The 22,070-nt window shown below is 46.0% G+C and overlaps 1 protein-coding gene across 1 annotated transcript; it reads left to right on the plus strand.

The window, feature by feature from the left end:
* Positions 1-7,950: 7,950 nt before the first annotated feature.
* LOC103733847 (putative PRAME family member 26) lies at positions 7,951-20,086 on the plus strand. The gene is made up of 4 exons (XM_029563380.1): positions 7,951-7,963; positions 9,931-10,225; positions 17,759-18,340; positions 19,594-20,086. The coding sequence occupies exons 1-4, from the start codon at positions 7,951-7,953 to the stop codon at positions 20,084-20,086; spliced, it is 1,383 nt and encodes a 460-aa protein (XP_029419240.1).
* The last annotated feature ends 1,984 nt before the right edge of the window (positions 20,087-22,070 follow it).

The following is a 22,070-nucleotide window of genomic DNA, read 5'->3' on the forward strand; positions in this document are numbered from 1 at the left end:
TCCCTCCCTCCCTTCCTTCCTTCTTTTCTTTTTTCAAACTGTTGTTTTGTAATACCCCAAGCTCCTCCATTTTGTGTAAGTTTAACTGGTCACAGGACCACCCGTAGGAAGGCAGGTTATGCTAAATAGATGGGTGGAATACCTAATGCGTTAATGAGATAGTGAGTTTTTCCTGCCTGGAATCTTGCCTCCTAGCGCAGAACTTCTGGACCAGCCTCGGTCATGCAGTCTGTAAGTCTGCCCGCTCTTGCTCTTCTGAATTGTTCATAAGAACGTAATTTTTTCTTTTCTTAGCATCATGCATAGTCTTTACTTTCTCTAAAGCTTCCTTCTCTCAGCCATGTGGCTGCCAATCAGCCACATGTCTAACCTCTATTCCTTCTCCCCTCCATTCTCCTCCTCAAGGCAGCTGCCAAGATTACTAGCTTGCCTGCCCTGGGGATTTTTCTTTGAAATTTTAATAAAACTGTAAAAGCTTAATTTGGCTAATTCAGAACTTTTTGAGTCTGAGTGGTCTTTCCCAGTGGCCCTGACCTCCATAACAGTTTCTTTCCTCTTCCTCTTTGTTCTCTGACTACTTCCTATGGCCTTTTGTCATGTCCCTCTTTCTTCCCCTTTTTTAAAAATATAATTATTTGAATCAGGATCTTATGGGCTCACTTCCCAAACCTTAGCTTGGTGTCAGCTGTGTAAATCTTTAACTAATGTGGGGTTTGGCGGCTCGTGCCTGTCATTCCAGAGCTCAGGAGCATAGAAACAGGAGGAGTGCTGTGAGCTCAAGGTCAGCCTGGGCTATAGAAGGAGACTGTCTCCAACAGCATCAAAGCTTGTTGTGTGGATAAATCACCAGAAATCTACAAAAGGCCATAGCTAATTTCTATTTGGTTTCCTACGATATCTTTCATTTGCTTCCTTCCTTCCTTTCTTTTGGTGTATGGTTGTGTGTATGTGTGCCTGTATGTGTGTGTGTATATGTGAACTTATAATTGTACATGCATATATGTCTGTGAGTGTGGGGGCCAGAGATCAATGTTGAAGGTCTTCTTTAGTTATTATCTACATTATAATTTTAAAAAGTATTTATAATTTTAATTCTCTCTCCTCTCTCTCTCTCTCTCTCTCTCTCTCTCTCTCTCTCTCTGTAGGTATGTGCATGTGAGTGCAATCCCTATTGGGCCAAATATTTTGGATCCCCTGGAGCTAGAGTTACAGTTGTTTCTAAGCTTACAGATATGTAAGCTAGGAACAGAATTCCACTCCTCTGCAAGAGCAGTATGTGCTCTTAACCTCTGAACCATCTCTCCAGATCCATCTTATTTTTTCAGACAGGTATATTTGTTACAGAAAAATCAGAGACCAACAGCCGAAGTCAGGTGAGGAGAGGAAGTTTAATAATTTTATGCTAGCGGGACTGACCCCACGAATAAAAGGAGTCATACCCCTTGTTCCAGTTTTGGAGGGCTTTTATACTAACTGGGGAGGGGGGGGGAAATGCAAACAAAAGACAAAACAGCACATAGGTGACAATTAAGTAAAAGGTGCATGTGATAATTAAGCAAGGTAACATGGCCACAAAGGTTACAGGAATCTGGAAACTTTGGAAAGACTTCCATCCTGGGCAACCTCAGGGGGCAGGATGGGAGACTCCTGCTCACCTGCCCATTCCTGTCTCTTAAGAGTTTTCCTGGCTGCGAAGTTCTTAATTACCATCACATTGCAGAAGCTTTCCATAATACATTCAACTAAGACTCTGATAAGACAGGACTAGGGTGTTAGAAATGAATTTGGGGTCTGGAGGAAATGATCACACAATCCAAAGTATTTTGGCAAGGCAAAATGTTTTATTCTGCAGATGGGTGGTCATTAGCAAGTAAGCCACACAATGGGGGGGTTGTCCCACTGTGTTTTTATTCCTAATGCCAGAGGGGTCAGAGCTCCTCTTTCACTCTACCCCAATGGCTAATTCAGAAGCAGTCCTGTGATAAGCAGTGGGTGTTGGGTCACTTGGTTTCTGAGGAATGTTAAGTTTTGGTTTCCTCTTTCTGGTTGAGGAACCTGTTAGTCTGCCATTTTGGGGAGCTTGGCAGCACCCTTGCTGTTTTGGGGACCTAACAGACAAATATTATGGCTGCCCATTTGTAGGATCGGGCTCTTGGTCCTTGGCTCCTAGAACTTTTAAAATTTTATGCTGGGCATGGTGGTGCATGCCTTTAATCCCAGTATTAGGGAAGCAGAGGCAGGTGGATTTCTGAAAGTTCAAGGCCAACCTGGTCGACATAGTGAGTTCCAGACCCACTGGGGCTACAGGGAGACCCTGTCTCTATTCTTAAAGAGGTATTCCAGCAGTTTATTCTTTCATAAATTGTTTTTCTCATTCATGGAGTGATACTGTTTGGTGGTTTTCACTATGCTCATCCACACATTTCATGTGGAGAACACAGGAGGGGCCCCTGGGTCTCCACCGACCAAACTTCTGACTGGACCCTCAGTGATTTGGACCACCTTGCCTCTTCTGGTTCCCCCCTGCCCCCCACGTCTGGCCCAAGATTTTGAGTCCATCTTCTCCTGTACTTTCTTTTGTTCTGCTTGTTAGAGTTCTGACCTACAGCACCTCCCTCCCCAATGCAGCAGGGCCTCACAGTTCTGTAGGGCCCTTGAGAAGGCAGGAACTGAGTTAATGAGCACCCTCATCTTGGAAGACAAGATAAACAGACTTTTAACACCTTTGACCCATATCTTGACTCATGGAAGAGGATGGAAGAGCGCGGTTTGACAGAGACTTTGACAGAGACTACTCTCTCCTGATAAGCCCTGGGCTCTCTCTCTTTCTCCCCCTCCTAACTTTGTTAAAAAATATTTTCCTGCCTTCCGCATCCCCAGAAGCCCCCTATAAAAGACCCCCAGCCAACAACCTGTGGAGGGACAGCTTCTCTCTCTCGGAGATTGTCCCATGTGCTTTCCTCTTCTAATAAAGTCTATCCCACTGCAGTTTTGTCTGTGTCCTAGTACTTTCTCTGGATTGACCGATTCACCTATCACTGCTCACCTATTGACAGAGTTCAGGTAAGTGCACCTCTCCTGGAGCTGCAAGTCTGTTTCTCTACCTTCTCTCCCTCTCTCCCTCACTCCTTTCCTCTCTGTCTCTCACTCTCTCTCCTTTCTCTACCTTCCTGCCCAGAAGTCTTCCCTTCTCTCCAAAAGCCCAAACTCCCTCCCTTCCCCTGCAAAGGGTACCCCTCACTTGCCCTCAGGATGTTGTAATGAGTGAGTCACCATTCCAAGGATCAAGGCAGCTCCGAAGCTTTGGTAGCTTCCCACTGGGCCGGTGTCCTCTGCCTACCCTGTCCTCTGTCTCTTCCTCTCCACTCTCTCTCTCTCCCCTTGTTCTTTTCTGTCTCCTCTCTTTCTCCCTCACTTTGCTTGGCATGGTTTTTGATTCCTGGCCAATACTGTTATTTCCCATTCTCTTATTTTTTGGCCTTTTTTTCATATTCTTGGCAGGTCTTCTGTCTACAGACCCCAATTCCTGGGGCTGGGGTAAAAAGTCTTTCCTGGGTCCTCTTTATCTTACCATCATTCTAATTTCAGGTCTCCTTTTCTTCCATTCTTTGTTCAAGGCTGTCTGTCCTCCTCCCACTTGAACTGGGAGTATAACTCAGTGGTGGAGAACTTGTCTACTGTGCATAGGTCTTGAGTTTGGTCCCCAAAACTGACCAAAGGGAAAACCTTATGTATTGAACCTAAATCCTCACACGAAGCATGCTACTGCTGAGTTACCTCTTTTAATTTTAATTTAACAGAGGGTCTCAACTTAGTTGCTTAGTCAGGTCTTGAGTTTCATTTGTAGCCTAAGCTACCTATGGAAATTTACCATACACGTAACCCAGCTGAACCCCTTTGAGGATGTGCCCAATGATGTCTGCATTCTGCCTCAAACTGTTTTTCAAGCCAATTTTTCCCCAAGCCTAGTTTTTCCTCCTTTTATGAAAAGTACATTTCCTTTGTATTGTGTGGGTGTTGAGTCCCATGAAGCTGGATTTACAGGCAGAAGTGTGCTTCCTGACATGGATGCTGGGAACCACACTCAGCTCCTCTTCAAAAGCAGTAAGTGCTCTTACCTGCTGAGTCATCTCTCCAGCCTGCTCAAATAAAATGTAAAAGGTATTAAAATTGCTTCATATTTGATCAAGTTGAGAACTTGACTTTTTCAAAAAAATCAAACTGCAAACACTTGTTTATAAAGATATGAAATGATTTTTAAAAGTTTAATTGCTATTTAATACCATGTCTTAAATTTTGGCACCAGTCTGTTGAATAATCTCAGTGCTTTCCAAGTTCAGCACATCATGGGAGAATTTTTATTCTTTGTGATTACCATAGTGATAATTGGCACACGTTCACTATGATTTGGGGAACAAAATCATCCATTTGAGTTTTGTGCAATTTTTCTTTTTTTGGTCTTTTTGAGACAGGGTCTCCCTGTAGCCCCAGCTGTCCTGGAACTCACTATGTAGAGCAGGCTGGCCTTGAACTCACAGGGATCCACCTGCTTCTGCCTCCCAAGTGCTGGGATTAAAGGCATGAGCCACCTCGCCCGGCAATTTTTCCATTTTTTATCAACTTCTTTTCATCGCTTTAAGCGTGGACTTGAACAAACTTTCCCTTTGTTTCTTTGAGTCCTACATGGCAGTCATTTCAACCAGATTCATCTTTAAGACGTTTCACTCACATCTGTCCAGTTTATCTAACTGCTTGACTTCCTGTTGTAGATGAACATAAATGCTTCCTCCTTCGCTTTTACCGTTAGACATAGGGGTACCTGTAGGGATTTTTTTAAACGTATTTGTTTCCGTTTGCATGTTTGTTTACAGAAGGGAACTTGTTGTGCAGCGAGGCCAACCTGGAGCTTGCAGTCCTCTTGAGTCCTGGGACTGAGTTCATGACAGCATGCCTGTCCTCTTTGAGATTTTGAGCAGTAGCTTTCTTCAGCACAGAATAAGTAAATGCACATACTGTGTAATGCACGTAGGGAAGGCCACACGTGGGAATCATGTGGTACCTGACAATGCTGTGACAGAACTGCACATGTCCTCTTTTACACTTGTTTTTGGTTATGAGTGCAGGGAGGAATCAGAGTCTTTTCTTTTCTTTCTTTCTTTTTAATTTTTAAGATTGGGCCCCAGTTGACATGGAACTTCCTGTGTAGACCAGGCTGGCCTCAATTTCACAGAGATTCTTTGCCCTTTGACTACTGAGTGCTCGAACTAAATGTGTGTGCCACCACACTTGAACTCAGAAAGTCTTTATAATAATTAAATTGTGGTTTACAGTGTCTTTTTGACTGTTATATTTATATCAGATGAAGCATGAAAATTTTCACTTTTGCATTACAAGGGAACTAAAACATTTAGATTCTGAGTCTGCTGTGGTGCCTGGTACCCAGAATTTTGGAAGCCAAAGCAGAAGGATTACCTGGAATTCCTGGTCAGGCTGGGCTACAGAATAAGATATGTCTCATAACCAAGCCAAAATGAAACAAAAAAGAAGCAGGTGTGGGATAGGGCCATGTCAGCCACCCCAGCACATGGGAAGCCGATAAGAGCACAAAATCAAGGAGCACCTAGGATTCATGACACCCTGTCTCACGAAAGGTAACAAAAGTTTTCAGGTTTGTGAGCAGTTCTCATTTCTGTCTTGGATAAGCAATTCTCAGCTTCTAACTCATGACCCCAACTTCCATCACCTCTCTATTGGTGGACACCTGGTTCTGTGTTTTATCTTATAAATGTAGTGATGCTTTCATTTGACATTTATTTCCCATTTCTAGTGATTTCCCTAAGGTTACATCTCTGAAAGTAAGGTCACAAGGGATTAGGTCCACAAATTTACTTGGATTCTTGGATAAACAGTTTCAGAACTTTCCCCAAGTTTTTCTAATGCATTGTACTCCCACTGAAAGAGGAGATAGAAAAAGGATTAGGAAGTGGATCATGAAGCCGTCTCTATTGTTTAAGAAAGAAGAACCATAGGAAACAAACTTTGTGTTGGGGTGTGTGTGTGTGTGTGTGTGTGTGTGTGTGTGTGTGTGTAGTATGTCTATGACTGTGGTGCTGGGACCTCATACATATTAGGTAAGTACTCTACTACTGCAGGCCATTACAAGAAATATGTTGGGAATCACCGAACATATTTTTGAGCCTGGCTCATATGTTATCTTCAGTGAAAAAAAAAAAAGTATCCTAGGGGGCAATGTAGCCTAGTGGTGGAGCACATGACTTGCATATGAAAGGCCCTGGGCTCCATTATTAGCACACTTAAAAAAAAAAAGTGAGAAAAAACAGTTCCTAAAGGTAAAACCATCTCTGACAAACGTAAAGCTAAGGTGCACTTTCCAGAAGGGAAGGAGTCTCTTTGTTTCCCAGCAGTATAAAAACAAAACAGTTGGGCATGGTGGTGGACACCTATAATCCCAGCACTCTGGAGGCAGAGGCAGGTGGATCTCTGGGAGGTCAAACCTAGCCTGATCTAAGAGAAAAAACAGTTCCTAAAGGTAAAACCATCTCTGACAAACGTAAAGCTAAGGTGCACTTTCCAGAAGGGAAGGAGTCTCTTTGTTTCCCAGCAGTATAAAAACAAAACAGTTGGGCATGGTGGTGGACACCTATAATCCCAGCACTCTGGAGGCAGAGGCAGGTGGATCTCTGGGAGGTCAAACCTAGCCTGATCTAATAGCAAGTTCCAGGCCATCTGGGGCTACAGGGAGATCCTGTCTCAAAAGACCAAACACACACACACACACACACACACACACACACACACACACAACACATACACACACCCACAAAAAAAAGAAAAACACACCTCCCAGTCAAGAAAAATAAAGGAGAAAAAAAAAAAGTGGATTTCAAACAGCAGGGAAATTACTCTCTTAAATTAGAGCAGTTTCTAGGAAGGTGGCTTTAGGGTCTGCTCAGTTCAGGTTAAAGTAGGAGAGAACCCTACGGGGCAGAAAGAAGGGCTGTCATCCCCCATGAGCAGCACCTTTGGAGGGAACTGGGGTTGAATATATTAAAATTCAGGTCAAAGTGTAATACATGAGAACCTTTCACAAAAAGTCACCTAATAGTCAGGCACAGTGGCTCACACATTTAGTTACAGCACTCAGGAGTTAAGGGCAGCTTGCTCACATTGCTCCTGGATGCAGAACTCATCTGAGGCACTCACACCTTGTCAAGTTCTCTGTTTCCAGTCCTCTTCCCTGCCTTTTTGTGAGACATGAGGAAATCCGAATGTATCCTCCTCGGATCTGGCTCACTCAGCTGGCCTTCTAGTATGATCACTGTATTAGTTACTTTTCTGTTGCTGTGATAGAAACATTGACCAAAGCAGCTTATAGAAGAAAGAGTTTATTTGAGCTTATGGTTCCCAGGGGCAAGAGTCCATCGTGGCTGGGAGGCATGGCAGCAGAGGTGGCTGGAGGATGAGAAACTGTTGGGGGGAGGGGCTTTCAACCCCTGAACAGATAGGGATGTGGTTTTTCTGTATAAAAGCTTACCCTGACAGAGACATGGGGTTGTACTTTGGATCTAATGCCCAGTTTAGTCACTGGCCAGCTATAAACACTTTCATTTGGCAATTGTCTATATCTGAGTGGTCTGTCCTGGTAGGTTACCTCATTACTTTTGGAGGCCCCAGGAGATTCCCTATAGATTTAGACCCCAGACCCTGGGTGTCTTGGGTTCCGACCTGGGTGTAAGGATAGTGAGTTGTGGACAGACTCCTAGAGGAGAGGCCATTTGAGATATACCAGGGCTCTGGGATCTCTGGACCCTGCTACTGGATACCCCCACCCCAAAGATTTTTTTGAAGATCACAGACAGTTGCCTGGTTTTAAAACCTCTGGATGTAAGCCAGACCAAGGCGCCTTCAGTAGGGGGTGATGAGGCGAGGATGACCACGGCTGGTAATCTTGTGTCCAGGGAACCGTGTGAGATAACTGGCCCTCTGTAATCAAGGTTTACAAACTGGTGTATGAGTGATTGCTGTCCACTGTGTATTTGTGTGTGTGTGTCGGGGGGTGTTTATGGTTGTCTCATTTGTTGATGTCTGTTTCTGACAACCTGTTATCTATGGCAATATGGTAGGGGGAGCGAGCTGTACCAAGACTCCTCTGAGGTGAATGCTTCAGCATTTTAAGGATGGTTCCACAGATAACAGTGACTACAACATCCATTTCTCAGCCAGGAAACTGAATATTCTGTGAATTCAAATGACCGACTTCCGAGGTGGTGTGGTCCAGTGAGGAGACTTTGGTTGTCCGGATGGCCAACAAAACCTAGAATGTGGACACCGAGGATGATGGGCATGTGGTGTGGCCTGGACCATTCCACAGCAGGGTGCAGTAAATAGAGATGCATCACCTGTGGTGCTCCTTCCTATGTCCATTTCAGGGTCAGGGAAGGAGCGAGGAGTGGAGGATGGCAGCAGCAGCCACATAGGGGTTAATCTTTTCGCCAGCTGACTTTTTTGTGTGGCAGTGAGGGACAAGGAGTCTGCGTGGTGGCTAAGGCTTGTCCTCTCTCCCTGGCATGGTACCTTGGACATCTGACCCCACTTAAGTCCTGCACAGCTCTCAGGTTCCACCAGGGACCACAGACACCCATGCCAGATGAGAGCGACATTCCTCGCCCCTATGTGTACAGCTGTATCAGATCCAAATGGACAGCCCAAAGGGATTTAGGTGGAGACACACTCTCCTTGGATTCAGGACACCTCTCCAGTTCCTTTGTGTGAAGCAGTTATGCATATGGAAATGTGAGAGGCCCTGGATGAGGCTGAATTGGCACCCATCCTTCCACTAAGGGAAGCCCTGCCCATGACACTGGGGCAACAAGAAGCAGTAGGAAGCTTGGACTCCCACAAGTAGTGCCCACACCCGTTTATGGTGAAAGCTCAAACTTTCCTTTCTCTGAGAAAACCCAGACACTCATTAGTCTCCTGGAGACTGTCTTTTATACTCTCCAGCTCCCTGGGGATGATTGTCATCAGCTCCCGGCCACTCTCCTCACAGCAGAAGAGCAAGACCAGGTCAGATTAGAGAACAGAAAGATTGCTCTCGGGTCTGGATCACTCCCGGGCAGTGATGCACTCACGGAGCATTTCTTCCCCTCTGAGAGACCTGACTCGGACCCTCACTGGTAGGGGGGATCTGAAAAACTTTTGTCAAGTCCTTTTGGGAAGAATAAAGTTCGCTGTTTGGACACCTACAAAGCTTTCTAAGGTAAGCGAGGTGATTCAGGAACCTCAAGAATCGCCCCTGGGTTCCTGGAGTGCCTCCAGGAGGCTTATGGAGTCTTCACTCTGATAGATCCAGATGCCCCAGAAAACCAGTGGGCCATAAATATTGCCTTTGTTGTGCAGTCAGCCCCAGACATTAGGACAAAATTACAGAAACTAAAAGGGTTTGAGGGCATGAATAGCCACAGTTATTAAAAATTGCTCAAAAAGTCTACAATAATCATGATACTATGAAAGATAAACAGAATAAAACCTGACTAGGGCAATGGTAGCAGCCCTGGGGGGAGGGTAGGAAGCCAAGGGGAGGAGACCAGAGACAACAGGAAAACAACAACAACAACAACAAGCTAGAAAAGGATCAAAGTAGAAGGAACACTGGAAGAATAAATTTCCTCACCAGGAGAAGAAATGAGGGGCACCCCATCCTTCAACTCAAAAAAGATTGATAGGGCTGGGGCTCCATTTCATTGAGCCCCCAGCAGCCCATGATAAGTTGACTCTGGGATAAGAACTATACTAAATCAGTCCTTACTCCTGAAGGGCACTCTGGAGAGATAGATGTCCAATGTCTGATTGACCCATTATCAGGCATTCCTCCTAGATTAACCCATTTAAGGTTTTGCAAAAACTCAGCTCTCAACCCAGCAAGCCTGTTGCTGAATGACGACCCAGAGCAACTCCTACAAAACTGTACAGAGGTCACTGACCTGATCAAATCCACCAGACCAGACCTGACTGACATCCCACTCTCAGAGACCAATGAGGTACTGTACATCGATGGAAGCAGCTTCATCCAGGATGGAACCACTTATGCTGTGGCTGCAGTCACCTCAAAGGACAGGACTATCTGGACCCAGTCCCTCAACCGAGCTACTTCCACCCAGAAGGCTAAACTCACAGCCCTGACTGACCCAAGCGCTCTGATGGGGTAAGGGCAGAGCCATCACTGTATACACAGATAGCTGGTGTGCTTTTGCTACTGCTCATGTGCATGGGGCACAGTACTAAGAGAGGGGACTCCTTACTTCAGCTGGGAAAAATTTTAAAAACAAAGGAAGATCATGGCCTTGTTTAAAGTCATATGACTATGCAACAAGGCAGCCATCCTACACTGTAAAGGACATCAAACGAGGCTCCCATGAGGCACAGGGAAATTGGGCAGTGGCTTTCACTCTTTGGAAGGTGGCCCTATAACCAGTGGGGCCCCTCCATATCCTCGTCACTTTGAAAGGATCAAGCCAGACTCACAAACCTATCTATACACCAGAGGAAGGAAAACAGGCACAATAAGGGAGCACTAGACAGGAAAGAAAAGGATGATGGTTGTTACCAGAGAGAAGACCTAATCTCCCCGCAGCCCTAAGGAGACAACTGGTGACTCATCTCCATTCGGCAATACATCAGGGAGTCACAAAACTTATTGAATGCCTCAGGCCCACATATTAAATTACCCAGCTAGACTAGTTGACCAATGACATTGTATTCAGGTGTCCCACCTGTGCCCACCTGAACCCTAACGGGGGAACAAAAGTCCAAGAGGGAATATATGCCCAAGGCACCAATCCCGGGGTACACTGGGATCTGAAGTTTACCAAGATTAAACCAACTGTTTTGGGATACAACTACCCCTTGAAGTTGGTGGACACATTCTCTGGATGAGTGGAAACTTTTCCCACCCGAACTGAGACAGCCTCCATTGTGACTAAGAAACTGATCCAGAAATTAGTACCTAGGTTCGGGCTGCCTGTTACCCTGGCATCCAACAATGGCCCAACCTTCATGGTCAATATTTCCAAAGTCTGACAAATGCATTGAATAGTAACTGGAAATTATACTGTGCCTAAGGGTCACAGAATTCAGGTCAGGTAGAGAGGATAAATAGGACCTTAAAAGAGACTCTGACCAAATTGGTTAGAGAAAGAGGAGTGATTTAGGGGACCTCCTTCCTTTAGCCCTCCTCAGGACCAGGTGCTCCCCCTACTGGGAAGGAGTCACCCTTATGAAATTATGTTCAAGAGACCATTACCTATCCTCCCCAAATAGAAAACTAATCACTCCATTCCCAAGTTATTACAGACTCTGCAACAGGTCCAGGGCACCATCTACCAGATGGTCTGAGGAGCTGATCCCCTCAGAACCCATCCATAAGTTCCAATGTGGTGACTTGGTGTGGATTATGAGCATCCCAGCCTGGACCCTGGAGTCAACCTATAAAGTCCCATATCCTATGAACCTTACCACACCAACAGTGGTAAAAGTGGCTGGATTCTCCTCTTGAATCCACCATAGCCAGTTAAAAAATGTTACAGAAGATGGGCTGTCACTGGGACCTCTGACCTTTTGAAGATAAGATTGACACAAACTCCCTGATTCTTATAACTATGCTTTGGTTCCTTTTTCTCCCCAAAGGAAATGCATACAATCCCCATGGCCCCCAGGCCTGAGAATGACAACTCAGGATGACTGGGGATGGAAGGGTCCTTGCACCTGTGACCACCGACAGCCAGCACACCTTCCAAATAGACCTTTGAACACTTACGACCTTAAATTTATTGTGCCCCACCTCCCCATGACCTTAGAAGCGCCCATCACACCAGGAGGGACCACCCCAGCCACACTGACCCAAAACCCTGAGGATGGTCCCTCCATGCTAAGAATTTTAACGAAAGTCAATCGATGCCTAAATCATTCAGAACCAGACTTCGATGAGGAGTGTTGGTTGTGCTTGAATCCCCAACCCCCCTATTATGGGAGTTGGGCTAGGTCAGAACCTCACTCCCTCTAAGGATCAGACAGGATGTGATTGGAATCACCCCCAGAGTCATCCTAAGGGATTTGCAAGGTCGAGGGACCGGCATGATGTCATCTAACTATGACCTTGACAAATCCCCCTGTATGGGGGCTTGCAGCAGTGGTCTGCACACAGCCTCTAGCAGAGAACAAAGGTTTTTCTTCCGTGATTCTGAGACTACCTGGCTGGCATGCACAAAGAATTGATTAAATATACATCCGCTGACCAGCCTGAGGGTCAAGGAATCTGGGTACTCTGCATACTGATCCCTGTTATTCCCCAAGTGGACATCTTTCTTCAGTTTTCTTTCTTTTCCTTCCTTCCTTCTTTATTTCATTCATTTCCTTTTGCTTGTTTGTATCAAACAAAAGTGTCTCTCTGTAACCCTCCCTGGCCTGGAACTTTTTACATTGTCCAGGGTGGTATTACTCTCGCAGAGATCAACCCGCCTGCTTCCTGAAAGCTGGGATTAAAGGCAAGCACCAACAGGCACAGTTTAGACCACTGTCCCATAAAGATTTATTGCTAGTCTTTCTTTCTTTCATTTTATTTATTTATTTTATTTTTTTGGTCTTTTTGAGACAGGGTCTCCCTGTAGCCCCACCTGTCCTGGAACTCGTTATGTAGATCAGGCTGGCCTTGAACTCAGAGATCTGCCTGCCTCTGCCTCCTGAGTGTTGAGATTAAAGGCGTGTGCCACCACACTTTCATTTTATAATCCTTTTTTCACAGGAAGGTGATAAATTCCAGACACAGTGGACATCCTCCTGCCTCAGCTTCTTGTAGCTAGGACTACTGCTTTCTAGCACCTTGGAGAGCACTTTCTAATCTAGAACATATTTTATATTTGTTTCATATTTACTTTAACTAGTTAGCCCTGATCAGCCTGGAACGCCCTATGCAAATCAGGCTGGGTTCTCATTTGCATTTAGTCCTCTGACTATCTCTATGGGGAAGGGATGAAAGGCATGCCTACCACACCCAGCTTTATGCATGATTTTTCTTGGAATGTTTTGAGACAGGTTCTCCCTGTAGCCCCAGCTGGCCTTGATCACACACATATCCTCCTTCCTCTGCCTTCCAAGTGCTGGGATTAAAGGTGCGGTGCACCACACCTGGCTATTCCTGATTTGATAATCTAAGGTCCCTTTACCAGGACACATCCAGCTGCTGTCTTTTCTAAGGTTGGAGGGAGATCTTCCTCCCCCCACACTCAGGACCCTGACAGTCACTCCTGAGTGAAGCTCAAGCACAGACCCCGATCGATGAGGTCTTGACATCCACACTGTCACTGTGTCCTTCCTTCAAAAACCTACACAATTCCATCCAATGAGATAAAGCTGAAACCCAAACAGGACCTTAAAGTGGGCAGAGATTCAGGAATCTAACCAGATCCTGCTTTCTGATTGGACAGTTAGAAAGGATTAGAAAGGGACCCTAGTAGAAAAGCCAATACAAGTTTAGGAGGAGAAAAGAGTCAGAGTCCTGGAGCCTGGAGTCAGTCCTGCCTGCCACATCTGCCTCAGGTAAGTCACTCCCCTCCATGGGGAAGCCTACCACCACCTTCAACAGGCCCAGGGGTGACATAGGCCCAGGACACCATATAGAATATGGTTTCTGTCTCTTCAGACCCACAGGTCAGTCCACACTATGACTTTTACTGCAAATGCATCTTTGCCTTCATCCTTCACTTGTGCTTTGAGTCCTCACACCGCTTTGGTTTGGTTTTTGGACACAAAGTTACAGTGAGTCCCAGACTGGTCTCAAGCATGATGGGTTTCTAAGGCTGACCTTCGACTCCTGATCCTGCTGCCTCCACTTTGGAAGTGCTGGGATTTCAAGCCTTCCCACCATACCTCCACACCTGACCTTAAGACTATTTTTTTTTTTTTTTTTTGGTCTTTTAGAGACAGGATCTCCCTGTAGCCCCAGCTGTCCTGGAACTCACTATGTAGACCAGGCTGGCCTTGAACTCACAGAGATCTGCCTGCCTCTGCCTCTGCCTCCCCAGTGCTGGGATTAAAGCCCTGTGCTAGTCAGAGCTAAACAACAGATGACGCTGTGCGTCATGGTGCACATTTACAATCCCAGCATCAGCTGAGGCAGAAGGACAGGGAGTGGAAGCCTGGCTCAGCTATTCAGAGATTCTCTGGCTCAAGAGCAACAGGACCTGAAGAAATAGATGAGGGTTGAGAATAGTGTCTAATGGTTGAAAAAAAAATAAAACAGTGAATTGGGGATGCAGCTCTGCTCACCAACTACTGAATGTACTTGATAGTGTTCATGAGGTCCTGTATTAGACTCACAGCACAGCACAGAACCGGTTTTTGAGGCCCACGCCTATAACCCCCAGCAACATCAGAAATTCAAGGTAATCGTCAGCTCTAGAGTTAATTCAAGGGAAATGTGGCTTCAGGAGACCCTACCTCCAATACCAAGCCAGAACAAACAAAAAAACTTTCCTGTTCAATATTTTGCACCTCAGTGTATTTGTTTTCTCTTTAAGTTTTATTATTGATGTGGGGTTTGGTTGGTTGACTGGATTGGTGTTTTTTTTTTTTTTTTCTTTAGACTGTGATACAGTCTCATTCCTAAGTCCAGCCTGGCCTTAAACACAGGGTGACTGTCCTGCTTCAGTCTTCAGAGCCATGGGATTCCAGGAGCTGCTTACCTTACTCAGCTTTCATTTATGACCAGTTTATTTGTTTGGTGGTCATCCAGACTCAATCCAGTGTCTCTGGCATACAAGAAACACCTTTTCAGGTAGTCTGGATGGTGAGTCCTAGAGAAAAGTGGTCTCTTTTAGTGTAAGACACATCCATGGGGATCTAAACCTGAATGGGTCCCTGGTCAGTTTCCATCTGAGCAACACTTTCCAGAATCTGTGGGAAAATATTTCCCTTACAATGCCTGATTAAAAATTTCTTGCTTTACCCTGGGCGTGGTGGTGCAAGCCTTTAATCCCAGCACTCGGGAGGCAGAGGCAGGTGGATCTCTCTGTGAGTTCAAGGCCAGCCTGGTCTACATAGTGAGTTTTAAGATAGCTGGGGCTACAGGGAGACCCTGCTTCAAAAAGACCAAAGGAAAAAAAATCTTGCTTTTGCTTTTCTTTGTTTCCATAGTACTGGGGACTGCCCAGGGCCTAATATATTCCATTCAATCACATAAAACTGAGCTATATCTCTACCCTTATCTTTTCTTTTTAGGTGAAAATGTATTCTTAGTAAATTTATCTAGCTGGGTTTAAGCTTCCTGTGTAGTCCAAACAGGCTTCAAAAGGCCAGTGTCCCTTCCTCAGCCTCCTGAGTACTAGAATTACAGGTGTATACTACCATGAGCAGTTTGCCAGCTAGATCTTAATTTTGGGTTTTTTTTTTCATTTAAAATTTATTTAATTACTTATTATGTTACATGTATGAGTGTATTGTCTGCATGTGTGTAAGTGTACCATGAGCATACCATGCCTGAGGAGGCCAAAAGTGTGTGCAGGATCCCCCAGAGCTGCAGCTAAGGGTTCCTGTTACCACCATGTAAGTGCTCAGAACTGAGCCCAGGTCCCCTGCAGAGCAGAAATTGCTCTTAATCACTGAGCCATCTCTCCAGCCCCTCATTTTACATTTTTAAAAAAGTTTTTTTTAATTGAATTTTTGCAGATTGCAGAAAATATTTTTTGCCCTGCTCCACTATCTGCACACCCCTTACTACCCCCACCAACACAACTCCATTTACTTCATGAAACATATTTTTCAGGCCAATGGAGTCAGAGTCGTGTCTGCAAACGCACTTCAGTGTGTGTGCGCTCACTGGAGCCTGGGTAACCTACCTCGTCCCTAAAGAGACTGACTCCCCCCCCCCCCCCCCCAGCAGCTATCAGTTGCCAATCATTCCTCGACTAGGGTAGGGACAGCTTTATTTTAGAACTTGGAGGCGGTCTTACTGCTTAGCCTAGGTTGGGATCGAAGTCATGGTCCTCCTGCCTCTCCATCTCTGGTGCTGAGAACGAAGGTGTGGGCCTCCAAACTGCTGTGTTTTCTTGTCCCTTGTCTTTGTTGTGTCTCAGTGCCTGGAACGAGGGTGAATTCTGGATCCTCCTCCCTCCACCTTCCAAGTGCTGGGATTGCAGGCGTGACCACATGTCCTAAAATGATTTTGTCTGCCTCTGCTTCCAGACAGCTGGGTTTAAAGGCTTATGACACCATGCCCAGCACTTCCTACTACAGTTCTTAAATATTTTTATTTATTATTTTCATTTTTGTGTATGAGTGTATTGCCTGCATGTACCAAAGTGCACTCATATTCTGCAATGCCCTTGGAGGTCAACAGAGAGCAATATACCCCTGGAACTAGAGTTAAGGATAGTTGTTAGCTGTCATGTTGGTGCTGAGAATCGAACCCAGTTCCTGTGCAAGAGTAGCCAGTGCTCTTAACCTCTGAGCTATCTCCCCAGCCAAAAACTACTAGGGTTTTTAAAATGAAATTCTGCTTGAACTTTCCCAGACAAGATTAATGTTGCCCAGGGAATGTACAGAGGGTGGAGCAGGACATTTGCAATGCTGCTTTTGAGGGCCCTGAGAGAAGTCCAGGTACTTTTCCATTCAGGTCCTGTGTACCCATTTGCAGTGAGGCTTGGGGGAGCAGTGACAGGCCTCAGAAGGGACGATAGTGACCTGGAGCCCATGTGGGTAAACTTGGATATCAACTTCATAATGTGGCAGGGTAAACTGAGGTCTCCACCACTGACAGAGCAGTGACTTGGGGTATGCTTGAGCCCTTGAATGAGTGAAATGGAGTTTCTCACTCTGGCTAAAAGGCTGTCTTTTCAATGTACTCCCTCAGGAAAAGTTCCCTGTAGATTCCTCAGCATGAATTTGCAGGCCCCACCCACACTCCTGGAGCTGTCAAGTAGGAGCCTGGTGAAGGGTGAGGCCTTGGATCCCTCCTCACTACAGAACCTGCCTATGGACTTCTTCTTACCAATTTTCCTGGAGGCCTTCAAAGAGAGACACACACATGTGTTGAGGTCAATGGTACAGGCCTGGCCATTCCCTACACTGCCCTTGGGGTCACTGCTGAAGACAAACCATCTGAAAACCTTACAAGTCTTCCTGGAAGGACTTGATATGCTGCTTGCAATGAAGGATCGCTCCAGGTAAGAGAGACCCAGCAAGACTACAGGGCAGGCCCAGGAGCCAGGGAAGGAGAGCTGAGATCATAGAGAGGACAGAAGTAGAACTAAGACTATAGACAGTGTCAGTGAAGAGGCTAGAAGGTCTGGGTCATCACCAATCTAACGGGGAAAGTGCATTCAAGCATGCGAGACTGCTGAGGATAGAGGAAGACACAGCCTTAGGAACCTATCCCTGCCTCTTCCCACTCATCAGAAGGAGGACCAGAGGGAGTAGAGAAAAGGAAGATAGAAAACAGGGTGTGCTGACCAGGTCTGTAATCACAGCACTCTCTAGAGGTGGAGACAGGAGGAACTGGAGTTCAAGGACAAACTGGACTCCAAAAGGAGAGATTTTCTTAAAAAATAAAAAAAGTTGTTTTTATAATTGAGTAAGTAAAACAGGGCGGAAGCAGGGGGGCAGCTGGCATCCAAAAGCTAGAATCCAGCTCATTTTGGAGTTGGGGTCCTTCCTGTAATGTGAGGCACATTTGTTTTTCCCACAGAGAGTGGAAGCTGCAAGTGCTCAGTCTGCAGAACGGGGATGAGAACATCTGGAAGATGGGGTGTGGACGCATAGCCCGCGCCTGCTCAGAGCTCCCTGGTGAGGTGCAAAGAAGCTGCCCTGGTTCTGGGATTCGAACGAGGCCGTTGAAGATACTGGCAGACCTTTGCATCACCTTCAAACGTGGAGCTCTTAACGATTTCCAAGCCTACCTCTTGCACTGGGTAGCGATGAGAAAACAGGTCGTCCAGCTGTGCTGCAGGAGGCTGCAGATTTTTTCAGATTCCATATACCAAATACAGGAGTTTCTGCATGTTGTGTGCCTTGACAGCATCGAGGAGCTGGAGATGAACAGTTTTTTTCATCTAGGCACCATGAAAGTGTTTGCTTCTTACCTGGCCAGGATGAGCAACCTTCAGAAGTTTTCCTTTGATGGTATGAGTCCGGATACATACACTTCTGTAAGGCAAAGTAAGTGGTATTCCCATATGTATGCAGTCCATTTACAAAAGCTGGACAATCTGCAGGAGATTTATATAAATGACGTCTTCTTCCTTAAAGGACAACTGCACAACATCCTCAGGTGAGAGCGGGTACAGTGCTGGCCGTGCACAGAGCTACGCCATCCTGGGTTGTAGTACATCTAGAGGGGAGTCTGCTGGGGGTCAGGTGCAGGTAATGGTGGATAGTGAGGGAGACACAGAAAGTGTGCACGGTAAGCTCCACCATGCCGACCTAAAGCAGGCCATACACAACCACCCATGTAAAAGCAGAGGGGGCAGCTGGAAAGGGCTCCCAAGTGGGGTTTGCTGCTTTGAGCTGAGACCTAGTGAGGGACCTAGTCTTTTCCCCCTTAGGAATGCTGTCTAATTAGGGAGGGGAACAGGGAGAGAAGAGGGCACTGAGGGAGCGGAGGACTTAGACCTCCATGGTTCCCTAGGTGTTTTAGTTTGTTCTTCATTGCTGTGACAAAACAGTCTGACCAATATCAACTTGGGGAGGAAAGGGTTTATTTAGCTTACATATCCCAGGTCACAGTTCATCAGGGAGCCCAATGTAGGAACTCAGGGCAGGAACCTGGAGGCAGGATCTGGAGCACAGGCCACGGAGGAACACTGCTTACTGGTTTGTTCTCTGGCCCCTGCTCAGCCTGCTCTCTTATCCAACACAGGCCCACCTGCCCAGGGGTGGCACCACCCACAGTGGGCTGGGCCCTCCCACATCACTCATCAAGAAGATGCCCCTCAGACATGGCCACAGGCCAGTCCAATAGAGGCAATTCCCCTATTGAGGCTCCCTCAACCCAGGTGTGTCACGTTCACACTAAAACTATCCACCACACCAGGTGAGCTCTTCCTCAACAGATGTATAGAGAGCAACCTGCCTTTAATTCCTCATGTGTAAAGGACTTTTGTGAGGCCACACAGTTGTTGAATTGATGGAAAAATTTTGACTCCTGGGTGGAGGGTGAGGGGCAGGGTGAAGACTAGAAATAAAACAGAGCCTGTGTGGAGGGGGACTCTTAGGGACAGGGTTGGATGTGATTCATTCCTGTATATCTCTGGTGAACCTCTCTCTGTTCATCGCTGTGGTTCTCTGACAGTAATAAAAGGAACTCTAGAGCTCAGGACTGAGTCAGTCTCACAGTGATGGTGACAGGTCTCAGCCTGGAATTAGGGAACTAGAACAAAGAGTCTCCATCTTGTAGCATCCTGGCTGTGACCATCATGAGGGCAGGATGACCTTGGACTACAAGGTCATGTCCTGCCCTGAGGTCTTTTACCAGTGAGCCCCATCACTACTGTCACTCACCAGATCCCTCTGCTTTTCCCTCAGGAGTCACACTCCCTTAAAGACCCTCTCCTTGAAGTCCAGTCCACTTTTGGAATCAGACTTGAAGCATCTTTCTGAGTGTCCAAGCACAGGTCAGCTGAAGCACCTGACTCTGAGCAACATCGACATGGCGGACTTCAGTCCGCAGCCCCTCCGAGCTCTGCTAGAGAAGGTGGCAGGGACACTTGAGACCCTGGTCTTAGACCAATGCTTTATCAATGATTCCCACATCAGTTGCATCCTGCCTGCCCTCGATGCCTCCTCCCATCTCACTACACTCAGTTCCTATGGGAACCACATGTCCATATCTGTTCTGGAGAAACTGATGGGTTGTACTGACAAGCTGAGCTTTAACTTAAAGCAAGTGTTGTGTCCTGTGCCTTCGAGTTTTGAGGAAGGATGCTGGCTTGAGTTTAATGAAATGAAATTTTTACAGGTCTCTGCTAAGTTCAGGCAGTTAGTGATGGACCTAAAGATAAAACATAAGGTTCGGTAATCTCCCACATTCTGGGATTTTTTTTTACTTGAAATATTATATTCTGAAGTACAATAGCCCCTGGGAACTTGGAGAAGAGCTAACTGATCAGTTACTTCATCGGGGTTCATTAGGATTTATCCCTTACCTGCCATTTGACTAAGGTGGAAAAATCTCAAGTCCAATGCCAGTTTACTCTTTCTAGAGATATATTGTCTGCACGCCATCCCTCTAAGGGCGAGTGAGAAATAAATGGACTCTCCATTGACTTCTGTGTTCTCCATGGTTCCCCAACCTTGTTTTAGGTAGTAATCTTTTGTTGACTGCATGTTGCGCACAATCACTGATGATCAGTTCATAACTATTACTATGCAATTTGGGGTGCAAAGGCTCTGGACTCAAGTCTTAGGAAGAAAAGAAATAAGTAACCTAAAGCTTTGAGAAAGGCCAGAATTCTGGCTAGAGATGGAGGGGGCTTCAGCCTCATAGCAGATCACTTATTTATTCATTTCTAGTGATGTTTCAGGGAAGTTTTCTCTGCACCTCAGGCTTGGCTTGAGTTCACCATCCCTTTGCCTCAGATGCCCAGGTAGAAGCACCTGACTCTGAGCAACATCGACATGGCGGACTTCAGTCCGCAGCCCCTCCGGGCTCTGCTAGAGAAGGTGGCAGGGACACTTGAGACCCTGGTCTTAGACCTATGTTTTATCAATGATTCCCATGTCAATTGTATCCTGCCTGCCCTGGACTGCTGTTCCCATCTCAACACACTCAGTTGCTATGGGAACCACATATCCATATCTGTTCTGGTGAACCTGCTGGGTCATACTGCCAGGCTGAGCCAGTTAAAGCAAGGATTGTATCCTCTTCCTTCAAGTTTTGAGGAAGGATTCTGGCTTGAGTTTAATGAAAGGGAATTTTTTCTGGTCTCTTCTAAGTTGAGGCAGGTAGTGATAGACCTAAAGATAAAACATAAGGTTCGGTTCTCTCCCATGTTCTGGAATGCTTTTTACTTGCAATATTATATTCTGAAGGCCAATGGCCACTGGCAACTAGTACAGGAGTTTAGTGATCAGTTACTTCATAGGAGTCCGTTAGGATTTGTCTCTTACCTGCCATCTGACTAAGGCACAAAAATCTCAAGTTCAAGGCCAGTTTAAGGTTTCTAGACAAATGTTGTCTCCACCCCACCCTCTAAGGGAGAGTGAGAAATAAATGGAATCTCCAATGACTTCTGTGTTGTCCATGGCTCCCTAACCTCGTTTTAGGGAGTAACCTTTTGTTCACTGCATGATGTGCTTTGAGAAAGGTCAGAATTCTGGGTAGAGATGAAGGGGCTTCAGCCTCATAGCAGATCACTTATTTATTCATTTCTAGTGGTGTTTCAGGAAAGTTTTCTCTGCACCCCAGGCTGGGCTTGTGTTCACCATCCCTCTACCTCAGATGCCCAAGTACAAGTTACAAGAATGTGCAACCTCAGACTTCCCTTTTCCATCTTAGAACCCTGTTCCTAATGAGTAACAAAGGAGAGAACAGCTCTATACATGCTGTATTCAGTCCTCTTATGTTTGTAACATGAATAACGTCACCATCGTTCATGCTCCGGAGGTGTCTGCACTGGGCTTTACTTGCAGGTCCCTCTGCAACACAGGACTGTACACCATGTCACATGATATGAATTGCATAATAAATGTTCCCTAAGCACACCAGCTAGGTCAAATAGAGTGCTTACCTGTGTTAGAAGGTATTGGGGTGGTTTGGGTGTAAGTGAATCACGGGAACAAAAGGGAAACATACATGTAAAAGCTCACCCTCCAGAGGGGAATCTCCCAGGTCAATTATGATCTTCAGGCATGAAGAGACAGGATAATTCCACCAGTGCTGCTGATTGGGACAAAGACAGGGGAGGCTGCAGGACTAGAAAGAGGAAGGCAGGGTGCAAGTTACATGCAGTTACCTCTAATCCCTACACAGTAGAAGAACCTTCCTGCCCCTTATCCCTTTC

This window comes from Nannospalax galili, unplaced genomic scaffold (assembly GCF_000622305.1).
Source record: "Nannospalax galili isolate Female #2095 unplaced genomic scaffold, S.galili_v1.0 scaffold1156, whole genome shotgun sequence".
Lineage (NCBI taxonomy): Eukaryota > Metazoa > Chordata > Mammalia > Rodentia > Spalacidae > Nannospalax > Nannospalax galili.

Excerpts from the sequence above, each read along its gene's own strand:
- LOC103733847 (XM_029563380.1), top strand. Across the intron at positions 10,226-17,758 it reads GACCCAAGCGCTCTGATGGG|AGAGTGGAAGCTGCAAGTGC; the intron begins GTAAGGGCAGAG and ends TTTTTCCCACAG. Across the intron at positions 18,341-19,593 it reads CAACTGCACAACATCCTCAG|GAGTCACACTCCCTTAAAGA; the intron begins GTGAGAGCGGGT and ends CTTTTCCCTCAG.